Source organism: Enhydra lutris, unplaced genomic scaffold (genome assembly GCF_002288905.1).
Source record: "Enhydra lutris kenyoni isolate GAN:26980312 unplaced genomic scaffold, ASM228890v2 scaffoldscaffold10, whole genome shotgun sequence".
NCBI lineage: Eukaryota > Metazoa > Chordata > Mammalia > Carnivora > Mustelidae > Enhydra > Enhydra lutris.
Window position 1 is genome coordinate 40,950,555 of NW_019154094.1, and position 24,332 is coordinate 40,974,886.

The 24,332-nt window shown below is 44.0% G+C and overlaps 1 protein-coding gene across 2 annotated transcripts in view; it reads left to right on the forward strand.

The window, feature by feature from the left end:
• Positions 1–22,910, forward strand: part of LOC111144038 (interleukin 1 receptor associated kinase 2) — a 60,638-nt gene extending 37,728 nt beyond the window's left edge. For both annotated transcript variants that reach the window (XM_022498109.1, XM_022498108.1), the window contains 7 exons: positions 1,240–1,354; positions 3,527–3,636; positions 5,341–5,536; positions 8,829–8,891; positions 16,334–16,534; positions 20,394–20,682; positions 21,814–22,910. In XM_022498109.1, coding sequence (XP_022353817.1) covers positions 1,240–1,354; positions 3,527–3,636; positions 5,341–5,536; positions 8,829–8,891; positions 16,334–16,534; positions 20,394–20,682; positions 21,814–21,920 — 1,081 coding nt within the window. In that variant the 3' untranslated portion in view covers positions 21,921–22,910. The remainder of the gene's footprint in view (positions 1–1,239; positions 1,355–3,526; positions 3,637–5,340; positions 5,537–8,828; positions 8,892–16,333; positions 16,535–20,393; positions 20,683–21,813) is intronic.
• The last annotated feature ends 1,422 nt before the right edge of the window (positions 22,911–24,332 follow it).

Genomic DNA, 24,332 nt, shown 5'->3' on the forward strand with positions numbered 1-24,332 from the left:
CATCGGGCTATCTGCTCAGCAGGGAGCCTGCTTCCCTTCCTCTCTCTCTCTGCCTGCCTCTCTGCCTACTTGTGATCTCTGTCTGTCAAATAAATAAATAAAATCTTTAAAAAAAAAAAAAGTGAAAGTATAATTCCCCTTTCCATTTTTGCAAAGTACTTCCCTGAGTTGACAGACATCCCATTCATTGACTGGGCAGCTGTGGGTTGCAAAGGCCTTTTTTGGTCCTAGGGAAGATACACAGTCCCTGCCTTGGGAATGTTTATGGTCCAGAAGGGATTGAGTGTAAAAGACTCTCCTGAGTATGAAAAGTGCAGTATGATGGCCTGGGGGGGAGTGGAGGAGGGCAGGAGGGATTGACCAGGAGTCCATTACAATAGTCCTGCGGAGCATCCATCACGGTCTGATTCAGGGTGGAGGAGGGGTGAATGAATGGGACAGTTGGAAAACTGTCTGTGACCATGAATGCTGACCAGTTAGATGGGGAGGTAAGGAGGTTTCCAGGAAACTTCATGGAGACTGCATAGTTGCCTTTTTGGGATAATAACTGGGCACAGAGTGGGTTTGGGACCTGTTGAGTCAAAGTTCTTCACCTGAGCATCAGAATGCAAACAGACATTCAGTTCTAGAGCTTAGGAAGGGGCTGCAATGAGAGATTTTGGGGAGCATTCCCCATAGAGGTGGGAGATACCTGGAGATATAGCTGATCAAACAAGATGATGAGCTGAGCCGGGGGTACTGAGCTTTCAGAGGAAGGCAAGGGAGGAGAGTCTTGGTGAAAAAAGCCAGGGGAAAACAGTCAGAGAGGTATGAAGAGAGTCAGGAGGGAACAGTGACTCAGAACCTAGGAGAAGAGGATTTCAGGGAAGAACCCAGTCCCGGGAGTCCCAACAGCCCTGCGATCTGCCTTCCCTGCATGCTGGTCATGACCGTGAGCAAGTTCCTTAACCTCTAAGCCTCTCTTTCTAGAAGATGGGCTAGTTAGGGTGATCTGTGCAGCAGAGCAGTGAGGTAGGGTAAGTCTGAGCTCCTTGACTTCACACTTGTTGAAGGCAGGCAGTTTTCATCTTTCTACCCTGGTACTCGGTCTTCAGGGATCAGAGCATTTGGTATCTGGGAAGTCACTGGTGACCTCATGGGTAGAGGGGGCAAAAGAGGGGTGGGAGGTGAGGAATTAGAGCAGTCTTTGTTTATTCTTTCTGTCTGACTCCTCACCTCTGCACTAATATGTGATTTCAGATGCTGCCACCCCAACGTCTTACCTTTGCTGGGCTTCTGCGCTGGAAATCAGCTTTGCAGCCTGATCTACCCATACATGGCAAATGGCTCTTTACAGGACAGACTCCAGGGTCAGGTAAGGGGCTGGGTCATGGTCAGAGAACAGCACCAGATAGCATCCAGTTAGGGACTCAAGGTTTAAGGACTTCCGGAGGGGAGAGGGGACATCTAGAGAGAAGTTAGGCTGGGATAGATAAGATCTGGCTAAACATCTTCAGGTAAAAACCTATGAAAAAATTATTTGACAAGAGCAAGACAAAGGTATCCCATAGTACTAATCTTATTTAACATTGTTCTGGGGGTGCTAGTCAAGGCAATAGGACAAGAAAAATAATTAAGAGATACAGAGTATGGAGAAGTAGAAGCAAATTTTTATTTGCTAAAAATGCCATTCTAGGGGCGCCTGGGTGGCTCAATGGGTTAAGCCTCTGCCTTCGGCTCAGGTCATGATCTCAGGGTTCTGGGATCGAGTCCTGCATTGGGCTCGCTGCTCTGCAGGGAGCCTGCTTCCTCCTCTGCCTCTCTGCCTACTTGTGATCTCTCTCTGTCAAATAAATAAATAAAATCTTAAAAAAAATTAAAAAATAAAAATAATTAAAAATGCCATTCTAGGGGCGCCTGGGTGGCTCAGTGGGTTAAAGCCTCTGCCTTCGGCTCAGGTCATGATCCCAGGGTCCTGGGATCGAGCTCCACATCCGGCTCTCTGCTCAGCAGGGAGCCTGCTTCCCTTCCTCTCTCTTTGCCTGCCTCTCTGCCTACTTGTGGTCTCTGTCTGTCAAATAAATAAATAAAATTTAAAAAAAATAAATAAAAATGCCATTCTATTATATAGCTATTTGCTTGTGTCCTTATGGGCTATCTCTGGAAAGATACAAAAAACTGGTACCTTGGCTGCCTCTGAGGAAGTGAGCTAGGTAGCTAGGGCGTGGGAGAGGAATTTTTACTCTATGCCCTTTAGTACCTTTTGCATGTTACAGCAGGTGAGCATAATACCAATTAAAACTACAATTTTTAAAAAGATTTTATTTATTTATTTGACAGAGAGATCACAAGGAGGCAGGGTGTGGAGTGGCGGGGAGGGAAGGGAAGCAGGCTCCCTGATGAGCAGAGAGCCCAATGCAGGGCTTGATCCTAGGACCCTGAGATCAAGACCTGAGCCGAAGGCAGAGGCTTTAACCCACTGAGCCACCCAGGCGCCCCTAAAACTACAATTTTAAAAACAATCTCCCTCCCATAAAATCCTCAAATAGGAGGAAGATTTATTCCACAAGAGAATTACTGCTTCCCTTAACAGAGACCAGACAAAACGGTTATGGTATAATAATGATTTTTATGTTTGCTACACTCTTGCTGTGTGCAAAACACCACGATAAAGGTTTTACACTTGTCCCCTTCAGGCCTAGCTACAACTCAAGAGGTATCCCCCGTTTTCCAAAAAAGGAGTTTCTGGCGCAGAGAGGCAAAGCAACCTGCCCAAAGGAACACAGCTGACAGGTGTCAGGGCTGGAATTTAAACAGGGTTCATGTGGCTGTAAATTCCAGAGTTTTTGAGAAGGAATCTGTAATCAAGGCCAGCTCTTAGAGGATGTGGGACCTATGATGGGGCTTAAAAAATAAGTAGTGATTGAGCCTGGAGTTTCAGTCCTAGAACAACAGTGCCTGGGGGATGACGAGGGTTTTAGCTCACCCTGCAATCCCCATCAGCCCCCATGAAGTCTCCCCAAATACACATAAAATTGCCATTAGGCCCATGTGCTTAGTGTGCTAACACAAGCTCCTCATCCCCTCTCCCAGGAGCCCCCTCCTAGAGGAAAATTCCAGACCTGCCACTGTATAGTCGTGATAAAAACAGCTGCAGGTTAGTGAGCATCCACTGTGTGGCGGGCACCATGCTAGGGGCATACCATATACTCATATACCATATACCCCCTACCATATCGTCCTCTGAGTCCTTAGAGCAACCCTAGAGAGGCATGGGGTTAACACTTTTATTTTATAGCTAAAGCAGAAATCAAGGCTCAGGGACATCGAGCGTCTTTCCCAGAGTCACAAAGCTAGTGCGTGTCTGGGCTGGGATTTACATCGAGGTCTCCTGATGTCAGAATGGTACCCTGCCAGTACACCATGCTGGTTGAGCCGCCTCACAGAGGATGTGATGGTCTGGAGGAGAGACGGGAGCTGGGAGCTCATTGGGATTTGGAAAAGGCAGAGGTGTGACTGATTCTCTCCCTCTTTTTCTTTAACTTAGGGAGGCACGGACGCCCTCCTCTGGCCCCAGCGCGCCAGCATCTGCTCTGGGCTGCTTTGTGCTGTGGGGCACCTGCACAGCTTGGAGATCATCCATGGCAATGTCAAGAGGTGGGGGAGGGGGTCTCTCAGGACCCTGACGTGGGCCTGCGCTGCGGGGGTCCAGTCGCACACATTCCTGCGCCCCTTCCTCTCCCTCAGTCTCTCTTGCCCTTGGATGGCTCCTCCCACCCCACCTCTCCTGGGTCTCTTCTCTCTTTCTTTGTTATTCCCTCAAAACTCAGGGTTTCTGCTGTCCCTACACACTGCCTCCCTGTCACCGTGCTTGTCTTTTTGAGCTAGTGTTTTCCCAGGGCATACCCCACATCCCTGATGCCTTTTACTTCCAACCCAGCAGCTGGTCTGGACCTGATCCTGGAGCTTTGGGCCAAGGCCTCTAGGATTTTGAGCTCCTCACTCAGCATCTTCCTGGACACCCATCCCCTGCTTATGTATCTGTTGGTAAAAGCAACTCATGTCAGGGAAGCTTCCTGCAGGGTAGGTGTGCAACCCAGTATCTTAGCACCATGCTCCCAAGAACAAGAGTCCTGTCTGGGGACTGGCAACATGGAGAGAACTCCAGAAAATACCAGAAAATCTGGCATAACTGACCTTGAAACCATAGAACTCATACTTCCTCCAAGTTTTCCATTTGGCAAGTGGAAGCTTTGTCCTCTTTTTTCCTCCCTGATTCTTGCTTGATTACACAGACAATTGTAATAGCAAGAAAGGAAATGAAAGGGTGAGAGGGTGAGAGATCATTCTGGCCCTGGTGCCCTGACTTCTTCAACCGTTGCCCACACAGAAGTCCTAACCCTAAGGGGGCACTGTGTCTGCTTACCAATTCATGTTTTCTTTCTTACCTCTTTATTTAAACAAGGCAAATCTTTCCTCATGTGGCATGCCATCATTTTTAGTGACTTCTTAGTTTTCTGTTGAAGGGATTGGCCCATAATTTACTTAACTACCCCTAATAGGGGATATTGGAATTGATGTCTGTTTTTTTTTTTTTTAAAGATTTATTTATTTTGTGGGTGGGGGAGGGGCAGAGGGAGAGGGAGAGAGAATCCCAAGAGCGTGGAGCCCAGTGGGGGGCTCAATCCCACAACCCTGAGATCATGACCTGAGCTGAAACCAAGAGTCAGACGCTTAACCGACTGTGCCACCCAGGCACCCCTGATGTCTATTTTTTAAACAACTGTTTGGGGTTAGTTTGATTATTTTTATCCATGTAATTTGTTTTCTTGTTTGTTTGTTTTCCCCTTTGAAGTAGCTTCTGAGAGTGTTGACTCCCACAGGTCAGATGCCCAGGTCCAAGAATGTTTTTATTGTTCTTCATAGTCCCATGATCTGGGCAGGACCAATCACAAGGGATCGTGGCATTTAGACTCGAGTCAGTCAGGCCAGAGCCAGGGCTCACAACAGTGTCAGAGGGGCTCAAGCCTGCATAGCCCACCATCTAGGCAAGCTGAGGTTGATGAGGGTTTGACATCTGTGGGGATCAGGGGGGCTGCACCTTGCTGACCACCCCAAAGGCCATTCCTGGGGCAGCACAACTAATCTCAGCTCCGTCCTCCTTTGCTGGTGGAAGTGTGTTTCCACCCCCTTCCCTCACCGGGACCAGCTCAGAAAATCCAGGCAGAGGGTCTAAAGTGACTCTTAACTTGCCAGGGCCACTGCTGCTTATTGTGAAGTTGTTCTCTGAAAGGATCTCCATGGCAACCTCTTCCTGTCCAGCTCCAAGTGAGAAAGTTCTCTCTGCTTTCTTTTCCACAGCTCCAATGTTTTGCTAGACCAAACCTTCACCCCCAAGCTGGCTCATCCAATGGCTCACCTGTGTCCTGACAACAAAAGGTCAAGATACACCATGATGAAGACTCATCTTTTCCAGGCCTCAGCTGCATATCTGCCGGAAGATTTCATCAGGGTGGGGCAGCTGACAAAAAGAGTAGACATCTTCAGCTGTGGAATCGTAAGAGCTCCCTTCTCGGCCTGGCCTTGGGCCTGTCCTCATTTGTCCTTCCCACAGCTCCTTTGTAAGCAGAAGATGTAATAGAGCCTCCTAGATATATTCCATCGAAGTAAAGTAAGGGCTGGCAAACTATGGCCTGGGGCTTATTTTGTGCAGCCTGTAGCTAAGAATAGTACATTTATAAAAGATGCTAATAAAAGAAGAATATGTGGGGCGCCTGGGTGGCTCAGTCGGTTAAGTGTCTGGCATCAGCTCAGGTCATGATCTTGGGGTCCTGGGATTGAGCCCCATGTGGGGCTCCCTGCTCACTGGGGAGTCTGCTTCTCCCTCTCCCTCTGCCCCTGCCCCCTGCTTGTGCTCTCTCTCAAATAAATAAATGAAATCTTAAAAAAAAAAAAGAGTATATGATAGAAATTTGGTTTGTGGCCCACAAAGCCTAAAATACTTACAATCTAGCCCTGTTACAGAAAAAATTTGCCAGCCCTTGAAGTATTGTTACTCATGAGCATCTAGCTTCTGTGAGGCTCTTTTCTTCTCTCTTTCCCAGCCAGCCAGCCATCTAACAGTCTATCCCATTGACTCACATTGTCCATCCATCTGTCCAGTCATCCATTCAACTGTCCCTCCAATATCCATCCATTCAACAGCCACCAATCCATTTAGTATCCACCTGTGTATCCTTCCTCCCTCCTCACACTGCCGTCCTGTCATCACTGTGTGCCAGGCACTGGGAATAAAAACGTAACTCAAACACAGTCCTTCCCTCGGGAGCTCATGGTCTGAGTATAGCAGTCTCCAAAGTATATTTCTGTGGTCTCTGTAGGTTTGATGTATTTAAAGGGTTTTGTGGCCAAAGAGGTATGACCAATGCTGGTTTAAGCAGAGTCAAGCACATTTCTTTACCATGAAATTAATCAGAGACTTTAATACGGCAATGAGCCTTTAATCTAATTCAGTTGTGAATTCACCATAGCTGGGCAAATGGTATGCAGCATTTCCCAAAATCATTTGATTATGGAACCTTGTTTCCTCAGTCTCCTCCATACCAGTGTCCCATGGAACCAAGTCTGGGAAATGCTGGCTGAGGAAAGTGACAGTCTCTGGTTGGCCTTTGTTAGGAGCAAATAGCTGCCTCTCAGACTGTGACTTCTCTCTCCTCTCTAGCCTCGAACTCTGTGCGTCCTCTTTCTCTGCCCCATCTTTTGTCCATCCACCTCTCCCACTCGTGCCCTTCCTGAGCCACCTTCTGCTCTGATCCTGACCTCTAGATGCCAGATTCTGCTTCCTTCTATCTCCCGTGGGCTCTTCTGGTTTCCTTGCCCCCATCAACTCCACTGTGAGTGGCTCAGTGGAGCTCAGTGGGGCCAGCCAAGGCTCTTGCTCCTCTAAAAACCAGCAGGACTGAACCCTGAGGCTGCCAGGCAATCCAGGGTAGAGTGTGAGAGTGTGGGTTTGAGTCCCAGCTTAGTTACTTTCAGCTGTGTGACCCTGGGTACCTGACCTGTAACTCTGGGCCTGTTTTGTCCTCTGTGAAAGGGGTTAGTGACAAATATGGAGACTAATACGATAATGCAAATAGTTAGCAGGTACCCTACACTTATCAAGAGGATTATTGTGGTGGTAGTTGGTATTCCTACTTTCACACTCTCATTTCTGATTTTTGTTTACCCCTCTTTTTTTTTTTTCTTTTTTAAGAGATAGAGTGTGAGTGGGCAGAGGGAGAGGAGAGAGAGAATCCCAAGCAGATTCTGTGCTGAATGCTGAGCCCTTAGCCCAATGTGGGCTCCATTACACGCCCCTGAAATCATGACCCGAGCTGAAATCAAGATTCCGACGCTCAACCAACTGAGCCATCCAGGCGCCTCAACCCTCGACTTTTTAATTTAGCTGTTGATGCAACAATTTTTAAAAATTAGTTTATGCATTCTGTGCCCACTGGCTCCCTTCACCTCTTTTTTTCTCAGCTCTGCCACTAACTGACAGTATGATTCTGAACTCTGATCCTTCCGGTTGGGAACACTGCATTTCTCAGTGTTCTTGTTGTTGTTGTTTTGTGAGCATTAAATGGCCTCTCTAAAAGGTTCAGCACAGAGCCTGCCTGTGGAAGAGGCAGAAGGGAATGTCTGTGTATTCATTACCCCTTGTTCTTCCCTCCCTTCCTGGCAGGAGCTGGTTGGGGAATCCCTTTTCAGCTTGCTCCGGTTCACGGGCTGCAGGGTGCCCTCTGCTGCCCCCTGCTGGCCACTGCCGGTCTGACTAACCCATCAGGTCCTTCCTCTGAGGACCGAGGATTTCTTGGCAGTAAATGTGACTATTCCGACTTGTTTGGAGGGAGGTTGTGGAAGAGAGATTTGAAACTCAGGGTGGGGTACTCACTTCCTTATATTCACAACCAGCAGATCACCATTTATCAGGTAGGGATGCAGGCTCAGATTTTAGCCCTTTAGCGATTAGGGAAGAGAGTCAGAATTTGAGCCCAGGAAGGCCTGGCTGTAGAGAGCCCTTAACCACTATGGTCTGCTGAGAATTTCTGTTCAAAGCAGGTTTCCCCTTTATGAAGACACACATCATGGTTTGTCAGTGTTGTGGTGTCTCACACTGGTGTAGAGCTCTGCTCCTTCTATGAGTGGGTGAATTAATGAACAGGTCATGTTAATAAAGGCCTAGGATGAAACATGCTTTAGATGTCACTGAGACTTTCTGTGTAGAATAGACTTATGTACATGGATTCCTCCTTTCCTGCAACTGACGTAGCAATGCTTGCTTACCGTTTCTGATGGGTTTTTAAATGAAATGATCTTTAAAATATAGTGTGTGTGTAGATACATGTATATATACAAAAATGTGTGTGTGTATAATACACATGTATATATAAGTATATAGTATATGTATGTAAATATACATATTTACACATGCATTATTTATATATACATACATATTTTAATATAAATATACAGTATGCATATATAAACATGTACATTATATATTTATATGGCTACACATATACATATAAAACTGATGGTAATATGCACACGTTTGGTTTCCATCCTCCCTGACTTGCTGTTCATTCAAAGCTTCTATTAGCAGCTGGATGATATGTTTAGTTGGGGGAGGTATTTAGTAATATTCCCATGTTCCTGACTTTGGGCAAGTGTTTATACTGACAAATGGCAGAGTCGGGCCTGGAGCTCCCTGCCTTTGTTACTAAGAAGAGTCATTGCTCTTGGCCACTATCTCTAGCCTGAACCTTTGCTTGAGTGTCTGAACCATGCTAACTGCATATTCTCTCCAGGTGCTAGCTGAGGTCCTCACCGGCATCCCTGCAATGGATAACAACCGAAGCCCCGTTTACCTGGTAAGGGAACCAGTCACTTCTGGCTCACAGCTACTGGGGGTTGTGGGGGGTGCTCAGGAGGGCAAGAACCTCCACAGTAACCATTTTACAGATGGTTATGAGGTCTCAGTCTGCAGCTTGATTTGCAAAGTAACCTTAACCTCTCCCCTCCCTTACCAACCAGCCCATGGTCACTTTTTCATGATAAGAGAACTTAGAATGTTTAGGGGAAACCCGTTTCTTCTCTCTATGCATCTGACAATGATGTAGGATTTGTCTTGAGTTTGGTAAAAGTCAGTCCTCTTAAACAGGTTCCTGTAATAAAAGCAATAATTTTCTTCTCTCTATGCATCTGGCAATGATGTAGGATTTGTCTTCAAGTTGGTAAAAGTCAGTCCTCTTAAGCAGGTTCCTGTAATAAAAGCAATAGTTTTCATTTTGTAGGTTTAAAAGTTTATCTTTCACATATGTACACATACAGGGTCGTTTCAAAAATGTAACAGTGGAGCCAGACTCTGTTTGGCATTTTATATATATTATCTTTCTCAGTCATCACAAAATCCCACTGAGATTGATAGGGTCATGACGTTCACCTGCCCTTGAGAAAAGCAGCCTCTGAGGTTCCCCCGAGATTTCGGCTTTACTCAGTGTCAGAGCCGGACTTCCACGTCAGGTCTTCTGGACTGCAGATCCTGAGTTCTTAACCCTGGCACTCTGCTGACTGTTTAATTCTCATGACAGTCCAACCATATGAATTCAGGATTATCATCACCCCCATTTTGCAGATGAGAAAACTAAGGCCAAGGTAAAGACACTTATGTCCTACAGTGAGATCAGTGGTGAACTGGGATTTGAACCCATGTCTTCTGCAGAGTTCCAAATCCTTTGAAAGCTCCACTCCTTTTCCTCAGTTTGAAAAAGCACCTTTCCTGACTTGATGTTGAGGCCATTAGAACAGCTGGCTTTTTTTGGTGACTGGACTCCCAAAACATCCCCTGGGCCCTGGGGTGGGGAGCTGAAGGCCTTCTTACCCACAGAAAGCCATTCCACTTTTGGAGACTGGGGCCCCAGTTATTACCAAGAGGTGGGTTTCAGCACCTCAGAAGTGGTTCGGGGCAGTTTGAGGTGGTTTCTCATATTCTGACAGTTTTCTTGAGGTGAATTTCCTAACAGTTCTCTGGGTCTCCCTGGATGAATGTTGCAGGAGAAGAAGTCTTTTGAGATACTTTTGTGAAATTTTCCAGAAGACATTTTTGTTAATGTTTTCTAAAAATGTGGAGGAAGGGACGCCTGGCTGGCTCAGTCAGTGGAGCATGCGACTCTTGATCCTGGGGTCGTGAGTAAACTCATAGAGTTTACTTTAAAAAAATGCGGAGAATATAATTTTTTAAAAAATCTTAATTTAAAAAATTAAGATTGAGCATGCTTTTAAGATTCAAATCAGAGGTGAAACCTGCTAGCACCTAGTGTGGTCCATGGTAGGAGGAAGTAGGCCTCTCTTCCACCCTTGGGGGAGCGTTTGTGGCCACAGTGTTTTCCAAAGGTCATTGGGGGTTTTCCATCAAAATTCTACATGGGTGCGCCTTCTGATGCAGTAATTTCACTTGTACAATGGGACACATACATACAAGGGAGAAAAGACAGATGGACACGGCCTTCTCATTATAGCGTTATTTATGTTAGTAAATAGCTGCAAACAAGTAAAATATCTGTCAGTTGGGGGGTGGTGAAGGAAATTACAGTATAATTACATACCATGGTAATTCCATGAAGTTATTTGTAAGTAAGTTTATGTTGTTTATAAGTAATAAGAATGAAGTGTATAATGTGATTAATTTTGACACATGTTTATATCTGTGAAATCGTCACCAGGTCACGTTCATGACCTGCCTCCTACCCCGGAAGTTACCTCTTCTCCTTGGTAATCCTCCCCTCCCACCCGTCCCATGCCCCGCCATCCCCCGCCGCCACTGATCTGCTTTCTGTCACTGCACAAAGTTCCACTCTCTGGACTTTCATAATAAATGAAATCAGAGAGAGCTGGCTCTTTTGGTGCCCGGATGTTTCCACTCAGCATGGTTATTCTGAGATACGTCCCATGCTCTTTGTGTGAGTCCATAGTTCATTTCTTTTTGCTGAGTAATTTTCCAAGGCAGGGTTGTGCCACTGTGTGTCCACTCACCTGTTGATGGACATTTGGTGTGTCTCCAGTATACCCCTATAGCTGCTAGGTACTTTTCTGTGTGGGTCTCACTATGGACATGTGCATTCATTTCTGTTGATGTGTAAGTCACACTTAAGAGGTGTACAGAATGGTACACAGTTTGGAAAGTGTGGACAGTTATGTAACCAAGACCACTATAATCAAGATATGGAGTATTTTTCATCATTCCAGAAAATTCCCTTGGGCAAATTTATCCCTTCTCCCTGCTTCCTGATCTAATTTCTTTAAAAAAAATATATATATATATATATATATATACATATATATATATTTATTTATTTGACAGAGAGTGAGTGCACACAAGCAGGGGGAGCAGCAGGCAGAGGGAGAAGGAGAAGAAGGTTCCCCGCTGAGCAGGGAAGCCTGATGTGGGGGTCCATCCTAGGACCCCGGGATCATGACTGGAGCTGAAGGCAGATGCTTAATTGATTGAGCCACCCAGGCTCTCCTCCTGACCTAATTTCTGTCCATATAGTTCTTTTTTGGAGTACCAGGTAGATGGAATCTTAGAGTATATACCTATTTGTTTCAGGCTTCTTTCACTTTGTGTTGTGTTTTGAGATTCACCTTGTTACTGTGCATTCTAGTCATCATTCCTTTTATTGTTGAGGAGTATTTCACTGTATGGATGTATGACCATTTGTTTATTCATCAGTTGTTGGACATTTGGGATGCTTCCAGGTTTTGGTCTTTCTAAATAAAGCTAACATAAATGTTCTTATTAAAAAAAATGAGAAAAACATGTATGTTCTGACAGGGAACTATTTCTAAGTGAAAAAAGCAGGTTCAGAACAGTATATAGTTTAATCCCATCTTTGGTAATAAATAGATAGACAAATGAAAAAAGTTGTGTCCTATATTTTCTTGTTTTTAAATTGGGGATAATGATAGTACCTAAGAGTACCTAAGAGGATTTAGTGAACATTAAGGAGTATGTACCTAAAACAGGACCAGGGGTGCCGGGGTGGCTCAATGGGTTAGAGCCTCAGCCTTCGGTTCAGGTCATGATCTCAGGGTCCTGGGATAGAGCCCCGCGTAGGGCTCTCTGCTCAGCGGGGAGCCTGCTTCCTCCTCTCTCTGCCTCTCTGCCTACTTGTGATCTCTGTCTGTCAAAAACAAACAAACAAACAAACAAACAAACAAAAAAAACCCTAAAAACTAAAAAAACCCAAAACAAAACAGGACCAAAAACAGTGACTAGAACATAGTAAGAACTATATGTGTTAGCTATTACTATTATTACTGCTATTTGTTTGTTTTTGGGGATATAAATTTCTGTTGTTTATTAGCATATAATGTATTATTTGCCTTAGGGGTACAGGTCTGTGAATCATTAGTCTTAAACAATTCACGGCACTCACTATAGCACATACCCTCCCCAATGTCCATAACCCAGGCACCCTATCCCTACCTCCCCACCCCCCAGCAACCCTCAGTTTGTTTCGTGAGATAAAAATATGGAACACTTCACAAATTTGTGTGTCATCCTTGTGCAGGGGCCATGCTAATCTTCTCTGTATCCTTCCAGTTTTAGTATATGTGCTGCCAAAGCGAGCACTATTATTTTTTTTTTAAAGGTTTTATTTATTTATTTGTCAGAGAGAGAGCACAAGCAGGGGGAGTGGCAGGCAGAGGAAGAAGCAGGCTCCCTGCTGAGCAAGGAGCCTGATGAACTTGATTCCAAGACCCTGGGATCATGACCTGAGCCAAAGGCAGACGCTTAACCGACTGAGCCACCCAGGTGCCCCTATTACTGTTATTTTAATACTCCTTAAGCAGTTTCTTGCTACTGTAATAATTATTATATTTATATTTATATATATATATATAAATATGTAACCAAAGTGATTATAGCTATAGACTTCTTAGCAGAAGGTCTTGGGTAACATAATCTGAACCATTAGCGGGTATTACCTTTGGTGAGTGAAAATAAGGAGATAATCTGTGTACTTGGTTCAGAAAACCCACCCACACAGGGTACCATGCTCTCTCCTCCCCTTTCCTGGCCTCAGGCATAGTCAGTTTTTGAAAACCGTTTTTGTTATGGACAATCTCAAATATGCACAAAAGTAAAGAGAAGATTATAAGGAATCTCCATACATGCATCCCAATAGTTATCAACATTATTCTTATTTCTTTTGGAACCAAAAAACCTCTGTGTGTGTGTGTGTGTGTGTGTGTGTGTGTGTGTTTTAAAGCATGTGCCAGATATTATGTTATTCTACCCATAAAATAATTTTCTTAATTCCTTAACGTCATTTAAGGCCCATTCCATGTTTAAATTTCCCAAGTTGTCTCAAAAATTGCTTTTTAAATTTGGTTTGTTTGAGACTAACACAAAGTCCACATGTTACCATTAATTATATTTCTAATAAATATGTTTAAAAAATGAAAAAGGGGTGCCTGGGTGGCAGAGTCAGTTAAGTGTATGACTTTTGGTTTCAGCTCAGGTCGGGATCTTGCTCCATGTTGGGGTCCATACTCAGTTCAGACTCTGTTTGGGACTTTAAACACCATGATACCCCGTAGAAAAACATATTTAAAAGGCAGAGCTCACATGAGAGAATTGTGCAAAAGGGCATTCATAAAAGCAGCCCTTGCCAGCTGGAGGTTTTTAGTTCCAGGAAGTGAAGTCCTCACGGTGTCAGCCAAGTAGGTATTGCTGAATCCTCAGATGACCCATTTTCTGGCTGGGGAAACTGAGGCATAGCGGGGACTGTCTTCTTTTGTTTTTGAAACAAATATCACAGCCCATGCCTGATAATCTCTGTTAATCTTTTGTTCCCCAGAGTTGTAAATGTATTTTTATGAAAATCTGCATAAAGTAATAAAAATAAATTTAGTTTTACATTTAACGAGTGACTTCTGTTAAAAATAATAAAATTACATAAAAAAGAAGAGAAGAAACTTAGCCAAAAAATAAGTTAGTATGTACAACTTGTGAAAACATTTGTGAGGTACTTACTATGTGCCAGACACTGTTCTTGGGGTTGAGGATACAAAGGTGAGCAGGAGTTCCCTCCTGAAACTTTCATTCTAGTGGAGGAGAGCACACCATATTCAAGTAAATTAAAATGTATGTAATTCCAGGCCAGTGATATGTGCTATTAGGAAATGTGAAATAAAAGGTGCCTGGATGGCTCAGTCAATTTGGTGTCTGCCTTTAGTTCCAGTCATGGTCCTGGAGTTCTGGGATCAAGTCTCACGTCGGGCTCCTGCATTGTGCGAACTCTCTCTCAAAAATAAATAAATAAAATCCTTTTAAAAAAATGTGAAATAAGGTTAGGGGATAGAGTGGAGGAACAGGGAAAGGGATATTTTAGGTCAGGGAAGGCTTGGAGAAGGTGGCATCTGAGCAGAGATGTACTAGGACGTCAGGTACTAGGACGTGGTGAGACTTAGAGGAGGAGCATTCTAGGCAGAGGGAGCAGCAATGCAAAGGCCCTGGGGCAGGATGAGTTTAGGAGCTTCCAAAAATAGCTAGAAGCCAGAGTGACTGAGTACAGTGAGTCACAGTGGGAGGAGACAAGATAGGAAAGGACAGCAGGTGCCAGACTATCACAAAATCTGGGGTTTCTGATGGCCATATTTACAGATGGGAAAGTGGGAACTCTTGACATTAAAAATGACACAAACAAAAACTCTTAATTTTAATATTTCTAATTATAAATGCAAGACAAGCTTGTTAGAACATTTAGTAAGTACAGGACCTTGGGCACCTGGGTGACTTGGTTGGGTGTCTGCTTTCAGCTCAGGTCACAATCCTGGAGTCCTGGGATCGAGCCCCATGTCAGGCTCCAAGCTCAGTGGGGGGTCTGATTCTCCCTCTCTCCCTTGCTTGTGCTCTCTCATTAGTGCTCTCGCTTATGCTCTCTCACTCTCAAAAAAAACAACAAAAAACAAAACTTATATGTAACACATAGCGTATACATGGAAAATTTATATATAGATGTTTTATTATTTATACAATAAATATATCACAAATATAAATACATAAATGTAAATGTTTCATGTTAATGTAAATATAGATTAATGCACTATATATTATACCAATCAATATTATACATAATTACATATTTTCTTATATTTAACCAATGTATTTAATATATTTGTAACATTTATATATTTGCAAATATGTAAATATATACTTATGAAATATTATGATCAATTTATACTATATAAATGTGCTATGTATTTTTGCAAAAATATATCTTCTGTTATATGCATAGTTCAAATTCCTGCTCTCTATATAGTATAAAATGTTATAAAACTTATATGTAAGTACAAAATTTATAAAATATATAGATGTATATAATGTTTATATAGTAGACCTCCTATTAAATAAACAGGGGTTAGGGGTGCCCAGCTGGCTCATTTGGAAGAGCATGCAACTCTTGATTTCAGTGTCGTGAGTTCCAGACCCACCTTGTATAGAAATTACTTAAATAAATAAAACTTTTAAAAAAATGATGTTTCTCAAACTTTGATAAATAAATAAATATGTATGGGTCAGAACCTGCATTCTAAAATGTGCATTTCATATCATAAAAGAGCTCACCTGCAATTGCTACTAAGATTAAGTTATTAATATAGGTAAAGTGCCCAACATGTAGTAGTATAGAAATGGTGGCTATTAATTATTATTATTAATTTTTATTATTGAGAGACTATTGAATCTTTATTCTATGTTGAGTATCATACTTTATGCTTCAGATGTATAGTATCTTTTTAAAAAAAATTTATTTCAGAAAGAGAGCCCGTGAGCACCAGCTGTGGGGTTGTGGGGGGAAGAGGGGCAGAGGGAGAGGGAGAAGCAGACTCCCTGCTGAACAGGGAGCCCTACCTGGGGCTGGATCCCAAGACCCTGAGATCATGATGTGAGCCCAAAGGCAGACACTTAACTGACTGAGCCACCTGGGTGCCCCTAGATGCATTATATCTTTTAATCTTTGTGTTAGTCTTATTATCCCCATTTTCCTAACGGAGCAACTGAGGCCTAGGATAAGCCCCTGCCTTTGTGGAGTGTACTATGGAATGCCCGGTATGTGTAGGGAATTTAGCAATTCTCCAGTTCTGGCTTTTTCACTTGTTTCTTGGATCTTTGCATTTATTTTTTAAAATCCTGTTTTCTTTGAAGTTTTGCAGGTCTGGTGCAGTTGTGGGGGATGCTGGGGCCCATGCAGTGGAATCCCACATCGCTGCAGCTTACACGGGGGTGTTTATCTTGTTCTTCCCACAGAAGGATTTACTCCTCAGTGAAATCCCAAGCAGCACCACCTCGCTGTGCTGCAGAAAGACGGACGTGGAAAAGGTGATGGCTATGGAGATCTGCCAGAAGTACCTGGAGAAGAGAGCTGGGAGGCTGCCAGAGGACTGTGCTGAGGCCTTGGCCATGGCCACCTGCCTCTGCCTGAGGAGGCGGAATGCCAGCTTGGCTGAGGTGAGCCTCACTCTCAGCCTTTTCCCCCGTGGCCATGGGCCCCTGACCTGGGTGGCCTCACAGTTCTGCTTTACCAGGAACTGGGGCATGGCTCGGGATTGAGGCCTTTACTTAGATGTCATTTCATAAACCAGTGCTGTATTTGGTTGCAAAGATCGTATTGGAGCTCATAGAAGCAGAGGAGAGAATCGAATGGATAAGGGTAGCTCAGGAGCCTGAGGGTGGTGTGCTGGGGGCGCGGCGGGGGGGGCAGGATCCCAGGCTCAGATGTTAACAGAATACTGCTTTCTCTGAATCTCCTTGATTCCTCCTCTCTTGTCTATAGACTCCCTTTTCCTTGCCTCTATCCTCTTGGCCAGGGGATATGGCTGTCTGTCTTGCTTATATGTTATAGTTCTACACCACTGAGAGATCAAGTCTCCAGGTTCCAATTCCAGTCTCTCAGTGAGAGAGCCTGTTTGGCTTCCCTTCAGTCAGAAGTGTACCTGTTGGCCAATCTGGTCAGGTGAGGGGAGTGGGGTCCGGTTTATAAACCTGGTGATCAGGGGCCCCACCCCAGAAAGGTGAAAAAGGCTGATCCCAGAAGAAAGGAGCATCTTTAGCCGCTGGGCTTAAACAGATACCCCAGAAATCAACCACATTAGGAGCAAAATATTTTCCTATGGATGTGATATATAGTGGTGGTTTCCATGGTAACAGGTGTAAATTTGGGGACCTCTGCTAGATATTTCTAAGGACCAAAAAGCTGCCTGAGAGGACTCTTTGAGACCATCTGGCTGAGTAATTTTCCAGTGGTGCCTGGCAGAGAGGGGCTCCTTGAAGTTACCTCAGGAATTGCTTTTGGCAGCAAGAGGGCATGGAGAGCTGCAGGCACCACCCATGACTATCACCAGACACCCCCGTTCACGTCACAGAATCATATTGAATTCTAAGTAATTTATCTGAGGGAAGGTTTTAGCAGCTGAAAAAAAAAAGTCTTCAAACACCACTGCTGTAGCCCAAGCCTGTCATTTTATAGGAAGTAAAGGTCTAGAGAGGAGAAGAGGAGGCCACAGAGTGAACTTCTGTCAGAGCTCTCTGGACTCCTGATTCATTCCCTTGTTCACCGTCTTGCACCATGATGTGGCAGGAACTAGAGACCCACAACTCAAGACCCTCGTCATTGTTCTTCACCTGGGCTGTTCCCCCAAGTGCCTGAGTGGTAACAGTGTTCAGTCAGTCAGCACTTGTGTGCAGGGTCCTGGGGGATAAATCGGTGAAGAAGGCAGGCCCAGTTCTACTTTCCTGGAGCTCTCAGACAATGCACAGGAATCATCTGGGTGGGGAGCATTGGGATAGTGAGTGATGGGGCCCCACACAGGGGGACTTTCCCCAAGGAAGTGATGTGTGAGCAGACAAAGGGCAATCCAAGCAGACGGAACAGCTCATGCAAATGGCTTAAGGAGAGAGAACGCCTGGTTTGGTCAAGGGTCTGAAGGGTCAGAGTGGCTAGAACAAATAGTACTTGGGGAAGAGTGGGTTATGGTGGAGCTGCTGAGGAAGGAGGAGCCCAGTAGTTGAGGGCTTTGCACGCTCAGGTAGGATTTTGACGAAAACACTAGGGGTTTGAACCAGGGGCAGGACATAATCAGATTGGTGTTTTGAAAAGATCTCTCTCCCTGAACCACTTATTTCTTTTTTCAGGCTTTCATCTCTTCATTTATTTTATTCTTCTCTTCATTGTATCACTTGAAGAAGCTGCTATAATTGAGGAGACCAGAATCCAGTGTTTTAAATGAGATAGTTTATTCTCTTTAGCTTAAACACTTGACTGTAGGCAGTTTAGAGCTGATGTGACAGTGCCACTTTATTGGGGACGCCAGGCTCCCTTTGTATTGTTGCTCTGCTATCCTTACTATGTGGATTCCAATTCAGAGTCCAGGATGGCTGCTCTAGCTCAGGCCATCACATCTGCATTCCAGCCACTGAAAGGGGGTTAAGAGAAGAACACACTCCCTTTTTTTTTTTTTTTTTTAAGATTTTGTTTGTTTATTTGTCAGAGAGAGAGCACAAGCAGGGGAAGTGGTAGGCAGAGGGAGAAGCAGTCTCCCTGCTGAGCAAGGACCCTGGGATCATGACCTGAGCTGAAGACAGACAGTTAACCAACTGAGTCACCTAGGTGTCCCCACTCCCTGCCTTTTACATGTGTGACCTGGAAATGCACACATCACTTTTTCTCACACTCCACAGGCCATAATCTAGTGATATGGCCACACATAGCTACAAGGGAATGTAGCTTTTAGCTTGACAAATATTTATTGGGCATATACTGTGAAGATTTGTCTCAAGAGGTGATATTTGAACTGGACCTTGAAGGATGAGGAGGTATTTGCTGTGTGAAGTAAAGGGGATAGGGCATTTGAGGTATACAAAGAGGAATGAGAAATGGTCCTTGCCTTCAGTATTTCACAAACAGACTAGGAGATGAGAGGTCATCTGGGTCATGGACTTAAAGACAAGTAAGCCTTGGTCAGTGGTCAGCTCTGCTACCTACTGGCTAAATAGCCTTGGGCAAGGAGCTTAACTTCTCTGATCTTTTAGTTTTTTACCTATAAAAACTTATTGTGTATCATATTTCAAATGTCCTTTGTAAATTGCAAAGGCATTGAGCAAGTGAGATGTATCATTGTTATTAAGGGTATGCTTATATGCTGTTTACATACTTTGTATGTAAAGAAGAAATATTCCTTCCTTGCCTCCTTCTGATTTCCTAACCTCCCTAATTAGAAACACCTTCAAAGGCAAGTAATATCTTTATTACTTAGGGCATGTCCAGTTCAAAGTGATAGAACTCAGGTCAAACTCTTAGTCTCACATACATACTCACACAGCAAGGGAGACTGGGAGGGAGTATATAAATGAGTGAAAGAATAAATGAACGAATGAATTTATTGGGTCATGTAACCAAACAGCAGACAGTACAGGCATTGCTAGGCCAGCTAGACCCAGGGTCTCCACCAGCAAAGGTGCATTTATCTGTGTCTCTGTGCCTGTGCCCCACTTTTCCATCTCTTGCTTCTGCTTTTTTCTTTGCAGGGGTCTTCATTTTTCCCTGCTGTGAATGGGTTTTCTTTGTGGGTGGAGAGTCTGGGTCAACCACTAGAAAGGAATTGGGAATCCTTCCTCAGTAAGCTTTAGGTAGAAAAATCCCAAAGAAGGTTCTAGTTGGCCAGCTTGGGTCACTTGCCCAAACCTGGTTCATTACTGGGTCAGAGGAATAGGATAGGTCCATCTTGGTCATGTGCTCTCATCTATGGCTAGGGTAAATGGGGGCAAGTTCAGCTCTGTTCAAAGGGCTTTCACTGTTCTTCCAGACAAAGCAAAAAGAATCAACATTTGATTCTTCATTGTCTCTCCTGAGGCCTGTGATACCTGTAAGATTTTTTATTTCAGGAAGAGTTTTGTTTTACTTTTTTTTTTTTTATTAACATATAATGTATTATTTGCCCCAGGGGTACAGGTCTGTGAATCATCAGGCTTACACATTTCACAGCACTCACCATAGCACATATACTCCCCGGGGTCCATAACCCAGCTACCCTCTCTCTCCCCCACCAGCAATATCAGTTTGTTTCCTGAGATTAAAAGTCTCTTATGGTTTTTCTCCCTCCTGATCCCATCTTGTTTCATTTTTTCCCTCTTTTTTTTTTTTTTTTTTTTTGAAGTAGGCCTCCATGCCTGGCATGGAGCCCAACATGGGGCTTGAACTCACAACCCTGAGATCAAGACCTGAGTTGAGATCAGATGTCCAATGCTTAACTGACTGAGCCATCCAGGTGCCCCAGTTTCAGAAAGAATTCTTTTCTCTCCTCTGCCCAAGGTGTGTGGCTATGTGGCCGCTGTGGACGAGCGGCTCAGAGGTCAAGAGACGCTGCTCCCTTGGAGTGGGCTTTCTGAGGGCACAGGCTCTTCCTCCAACACTCCAGAAGAAACAGATGACGTGGACAATTCCAGCCTTGATGCCTCCTACTCCATGAGGGTAGTACCCGGGGCTGGGGCTACCGCCTCACTCCCTTCAACAGAGGATGGAGAAGGCAGGCTGCAGGTCTGTGGGGGAGCACAGGCAGACTCCTCAGTGGCCTGTGCCTGTCCGGAGCCTCCCCAGGATGGTAAGTGTGTGGAGATCTGAGTGCATATGCAAGCGCATTCGTGTGTCTCTAACTCGGCCCATTCCTTCTGTCGCTCTCATTCATGCCTTCCTTGATTATGCAGCCATTCACCTACAAGCAGACTGCTCAAAAAGAAACCTTGGATAGGAGTCATCCTTGATACCTCCCTCTGTCTCTGGCCCCTTATGTCCGGTCCCTCACCTAGTCTATTCATTGGCCTAAATATCTCTCCGTTCCATCTGATTCTCTGCACTGCCTCCCATGCACCCCTTGGCTAAACTACTGTCCTCTTGCCGGATGACCACACACCCTTCCTGTGTCCTCTCTTCCTTGTTTTAATATTTTATTTTATTTTGTTATTTTAATTTTTTATTTTCAGAGTGGTTTTTAAAAACAACTCATGCCACCTCTTGTTTAAAGCCCTTGTGTGGATCCCCATCGTACTTAAGGACCAAGTCAAAACTCTTACTTTCTCTGTCTCTCCTTTCCAAATATCCCAGTCTTCCTTCTGAAATAAAAATTTGGGAGGCCTTTTCAATGCAGTGTCCCCCTCCCCTAGTAAACATGGCTTAATAAATGTCCCAGGCTCTACCACTCCTATTGTTCCTCCTCCCACTGGGAGGAGAGAAGAGGGAAAACAGAGAGGGGGTATAAATGTTCATCCCAACCTCTCCCATCCATGGAAGGAACATGGAAGCCCCCTCCTTTCAGAAAAGTGGGGGCAGGTGGTAGGACTTCACTGCAAAGGCAGAAATAATGAAAATGCTCATTATACTCAGGGCCTGATTCAAAAATCTGACTTAAGTGAGAAACTGAACAAGTCTGGCTTTCTAAAAATTATAATAATAGTAACTATTTCCAAATGTCTTTTATTGAAGTTCCTTCTTTAAATTTCTTGTTGAGGGGCACGTGGGTAGCTCAGTGGGTTAAACCTCTGCCTTTGGCTCAGGTCATGATCTCAGAGTCCTGGGATCGAGCCCTGTGTCAGACTCTCTGGTCAGCGGGGATCCTGCTTCCCCCTCTCTCTCTGCCTGCCTCTCTACCTACTTGTGATCTCTCTCTCTCTCTTTTGCTTTGTCAAATAAATAAAATCTTTAAAAAAATAAACTTTTTGTTGAACATCAACTACAGAGACTTCATGGAAAATTGAGATCAATGAGGCCAAAAAGAAACTGATGGAGAATATCGTGTTCTACAAAGAAGGGAAACTGGACAGCATTGAGCTTTTTGGCCCCTGATGCCTAGAGCACGGCTTGTCCTCAATTGGAAAGATGAACACCAAATCAAGAAAAAGATCTGAGGCAGAATCATAATCTCCCAGGAAACACCAAACATCAGCTTTCTTGATGGGAAAGAAGAGGGAGAGAAGCTTCCATCTTGCCAGAGTCAGGAAAGAAGGGACCTCAGCTTTTCAATACACAAAAATTCATGAAGTCATCGTTCTTTCTGGGATTTGTCAATCAGAGCTGGGGATCAGGGGACCGAAGCGGAAACACTGGTCCATGGGCCCAGGATGTGGGTGATTATGTGGTTTTGGGGTGTGTGTGGCAATACTGTTACCCGGCTCATGGCCCTCGAGAACTGAGGGAGGACTGTCAGTTGTACTTTCCAAAGTTACATCTCTGTGTCATATTTGCCAACAACCACCTGCAAACTTCCATGGCCTGAAAGATTCTCAGCTGGAATTTACAAATGCCAGACACCTGGCAAAGGGCTCTCTGTAGGTTTTCCACGTTCTCCCTCAGAAATCTTGTAACCACAGATATTTATTTAATGCCCACTCAGCACCTTTATCCTCCCATCCCACTAATGCTAATATTTTTAGTGGAGCTTTTGTTTTGAGTGTATGTATTATTTATGGGTGAATGAAGAATCAAGAGAGCTAGTTTCATGTTCAGTTCTGTTGCTATTTAAATCAATTATTTAATTTCTGGAACCTTGGTTTCCTTGTAAATAACACCGGTACATTTTCCTTCCCTGGCTTGTTGGGAGGAACAGGTGAGACACGGTTACAGAAGTACTTTGAAAATGCACTTGTCCTTTTTTATAAAATAAATAAAAAGACATTAAACATATATTTCTGCCACGTACCTAAGGTTTATGCAGTGGGTATTTGTCTGAAAAGTCATGCTGCAAATCTTTTTGTGAAACAAATGTTATTTTAAATTCAGTGTGTCCTGTTTTAAATAATCCTACTGTAGTGACTTTTTTTGTAAAATAAAAATACATCCGTAAAGTCAACAGATCTCTTGCAATTAGTTTTGTGTCCAGATGAATTTGTTTGGAGAAGGGGCTCTGGGCCCATGATAAGGGGGTATCAGGGAGCGCCTAAGAGTTGGGTGCTGGCTTAAATGTTGGTGTTAGTAGCTGTATGATCTTGGGTCAAGTTAGGGAGTTACTTTGAGCCTCTGGTGCTTCATCTATACAATGGGGATAAAAAAGAAAAGTACCTGTCTCATGGGTTTGCCAGGGCAAGGGGAAGATCTTGCTTCATGAAAACATTCCATACTCCCGGAACCAGATCAGCTTTGTACTGATATGTAACAAAGTTGGGTGGACTCCAGTCCCAGTGGACAGTGATCTGTACCGACACCCCTATTTTAAGCTCTGGTAGCTGTGAGGATTCAACTAGAGTGTGTTATATGCCCCAATAGGACCTGGCATGTGGTAAGAGCCTTACAGTTATAAGTAGGGTGGTTTCAGGGTTGTTTGAGCAATAGAGGGCTAGTGCCAATAGGGTACTGGTCATCTAGACATATCTTCATTTCTAGACCACAGCTTCATACATTTGCAGAAAGGTCAATGAACCAATTATGACAACCTAAAGACCTTTTCCCCTCAGCAAGCTGTAAATACATACATTTCTGTATATCAATTCCAGGGGCCCATGGGCACTGTGATGCTTTTCTATGAATCCTTAGAGGGAAGGCCTGACTTTTTTTTTTTTTTTTAAGATTTTATTTATTTATTTTTCAGAGAGAGAGAATGAGAGAGACAGAGAGAGAGAGTGAGAGAGAGAGCTCACAAGCGGGCAGAGTGGCAGGCAGAGGCGGAGAGAAGCAAACTCCTTGCCGAGCAAGGAGCCCGATGCAGAACTCGATCCCAGGACCCTGGGATCATGACCTGAGCTGAAGACAGAGGCTTTAACCCACTGAGCCACCCAGGCGTTCCCCACCGCCTTTTTGTTTTTAAAAAGTGCATATGACCAAAAAAATCCAGTAGTACAAACAAGTACGTGGTGGAAAGAAAGCCTTTTTTCCCCATTGGAATTTTAGTGTCTCCCTTCTTCTGCCCACAGGCAACCACTGCTCCTAGTTTGGGGTATTCTTCCAAAGGTGATGAAAATTTGTCTTTTTGCTTAACTAATCAATCATTAGATTTTCGTTGGAAAATCAAAACTGTGAGTTAGCTTGAGCTGAAAACAGTTGGAATTTCTGGCTTCAGTGTGGGTATGTTTGTTCACATTTTGTTTTGGCCATTCTTCCTCAATAATACTTTTGGATTACTTTAGTCTTTTTGCCTGGTATTCCTTTCTAAGGATATTTCATAATTTGTCATTCATAATATTTCATAATCCCAATGCTGGATTTTGAGGTGTTTTTTCATTCTTGTAACTTCAAAATGTGCTGCCTTTCAAAGAGGTTGTACCA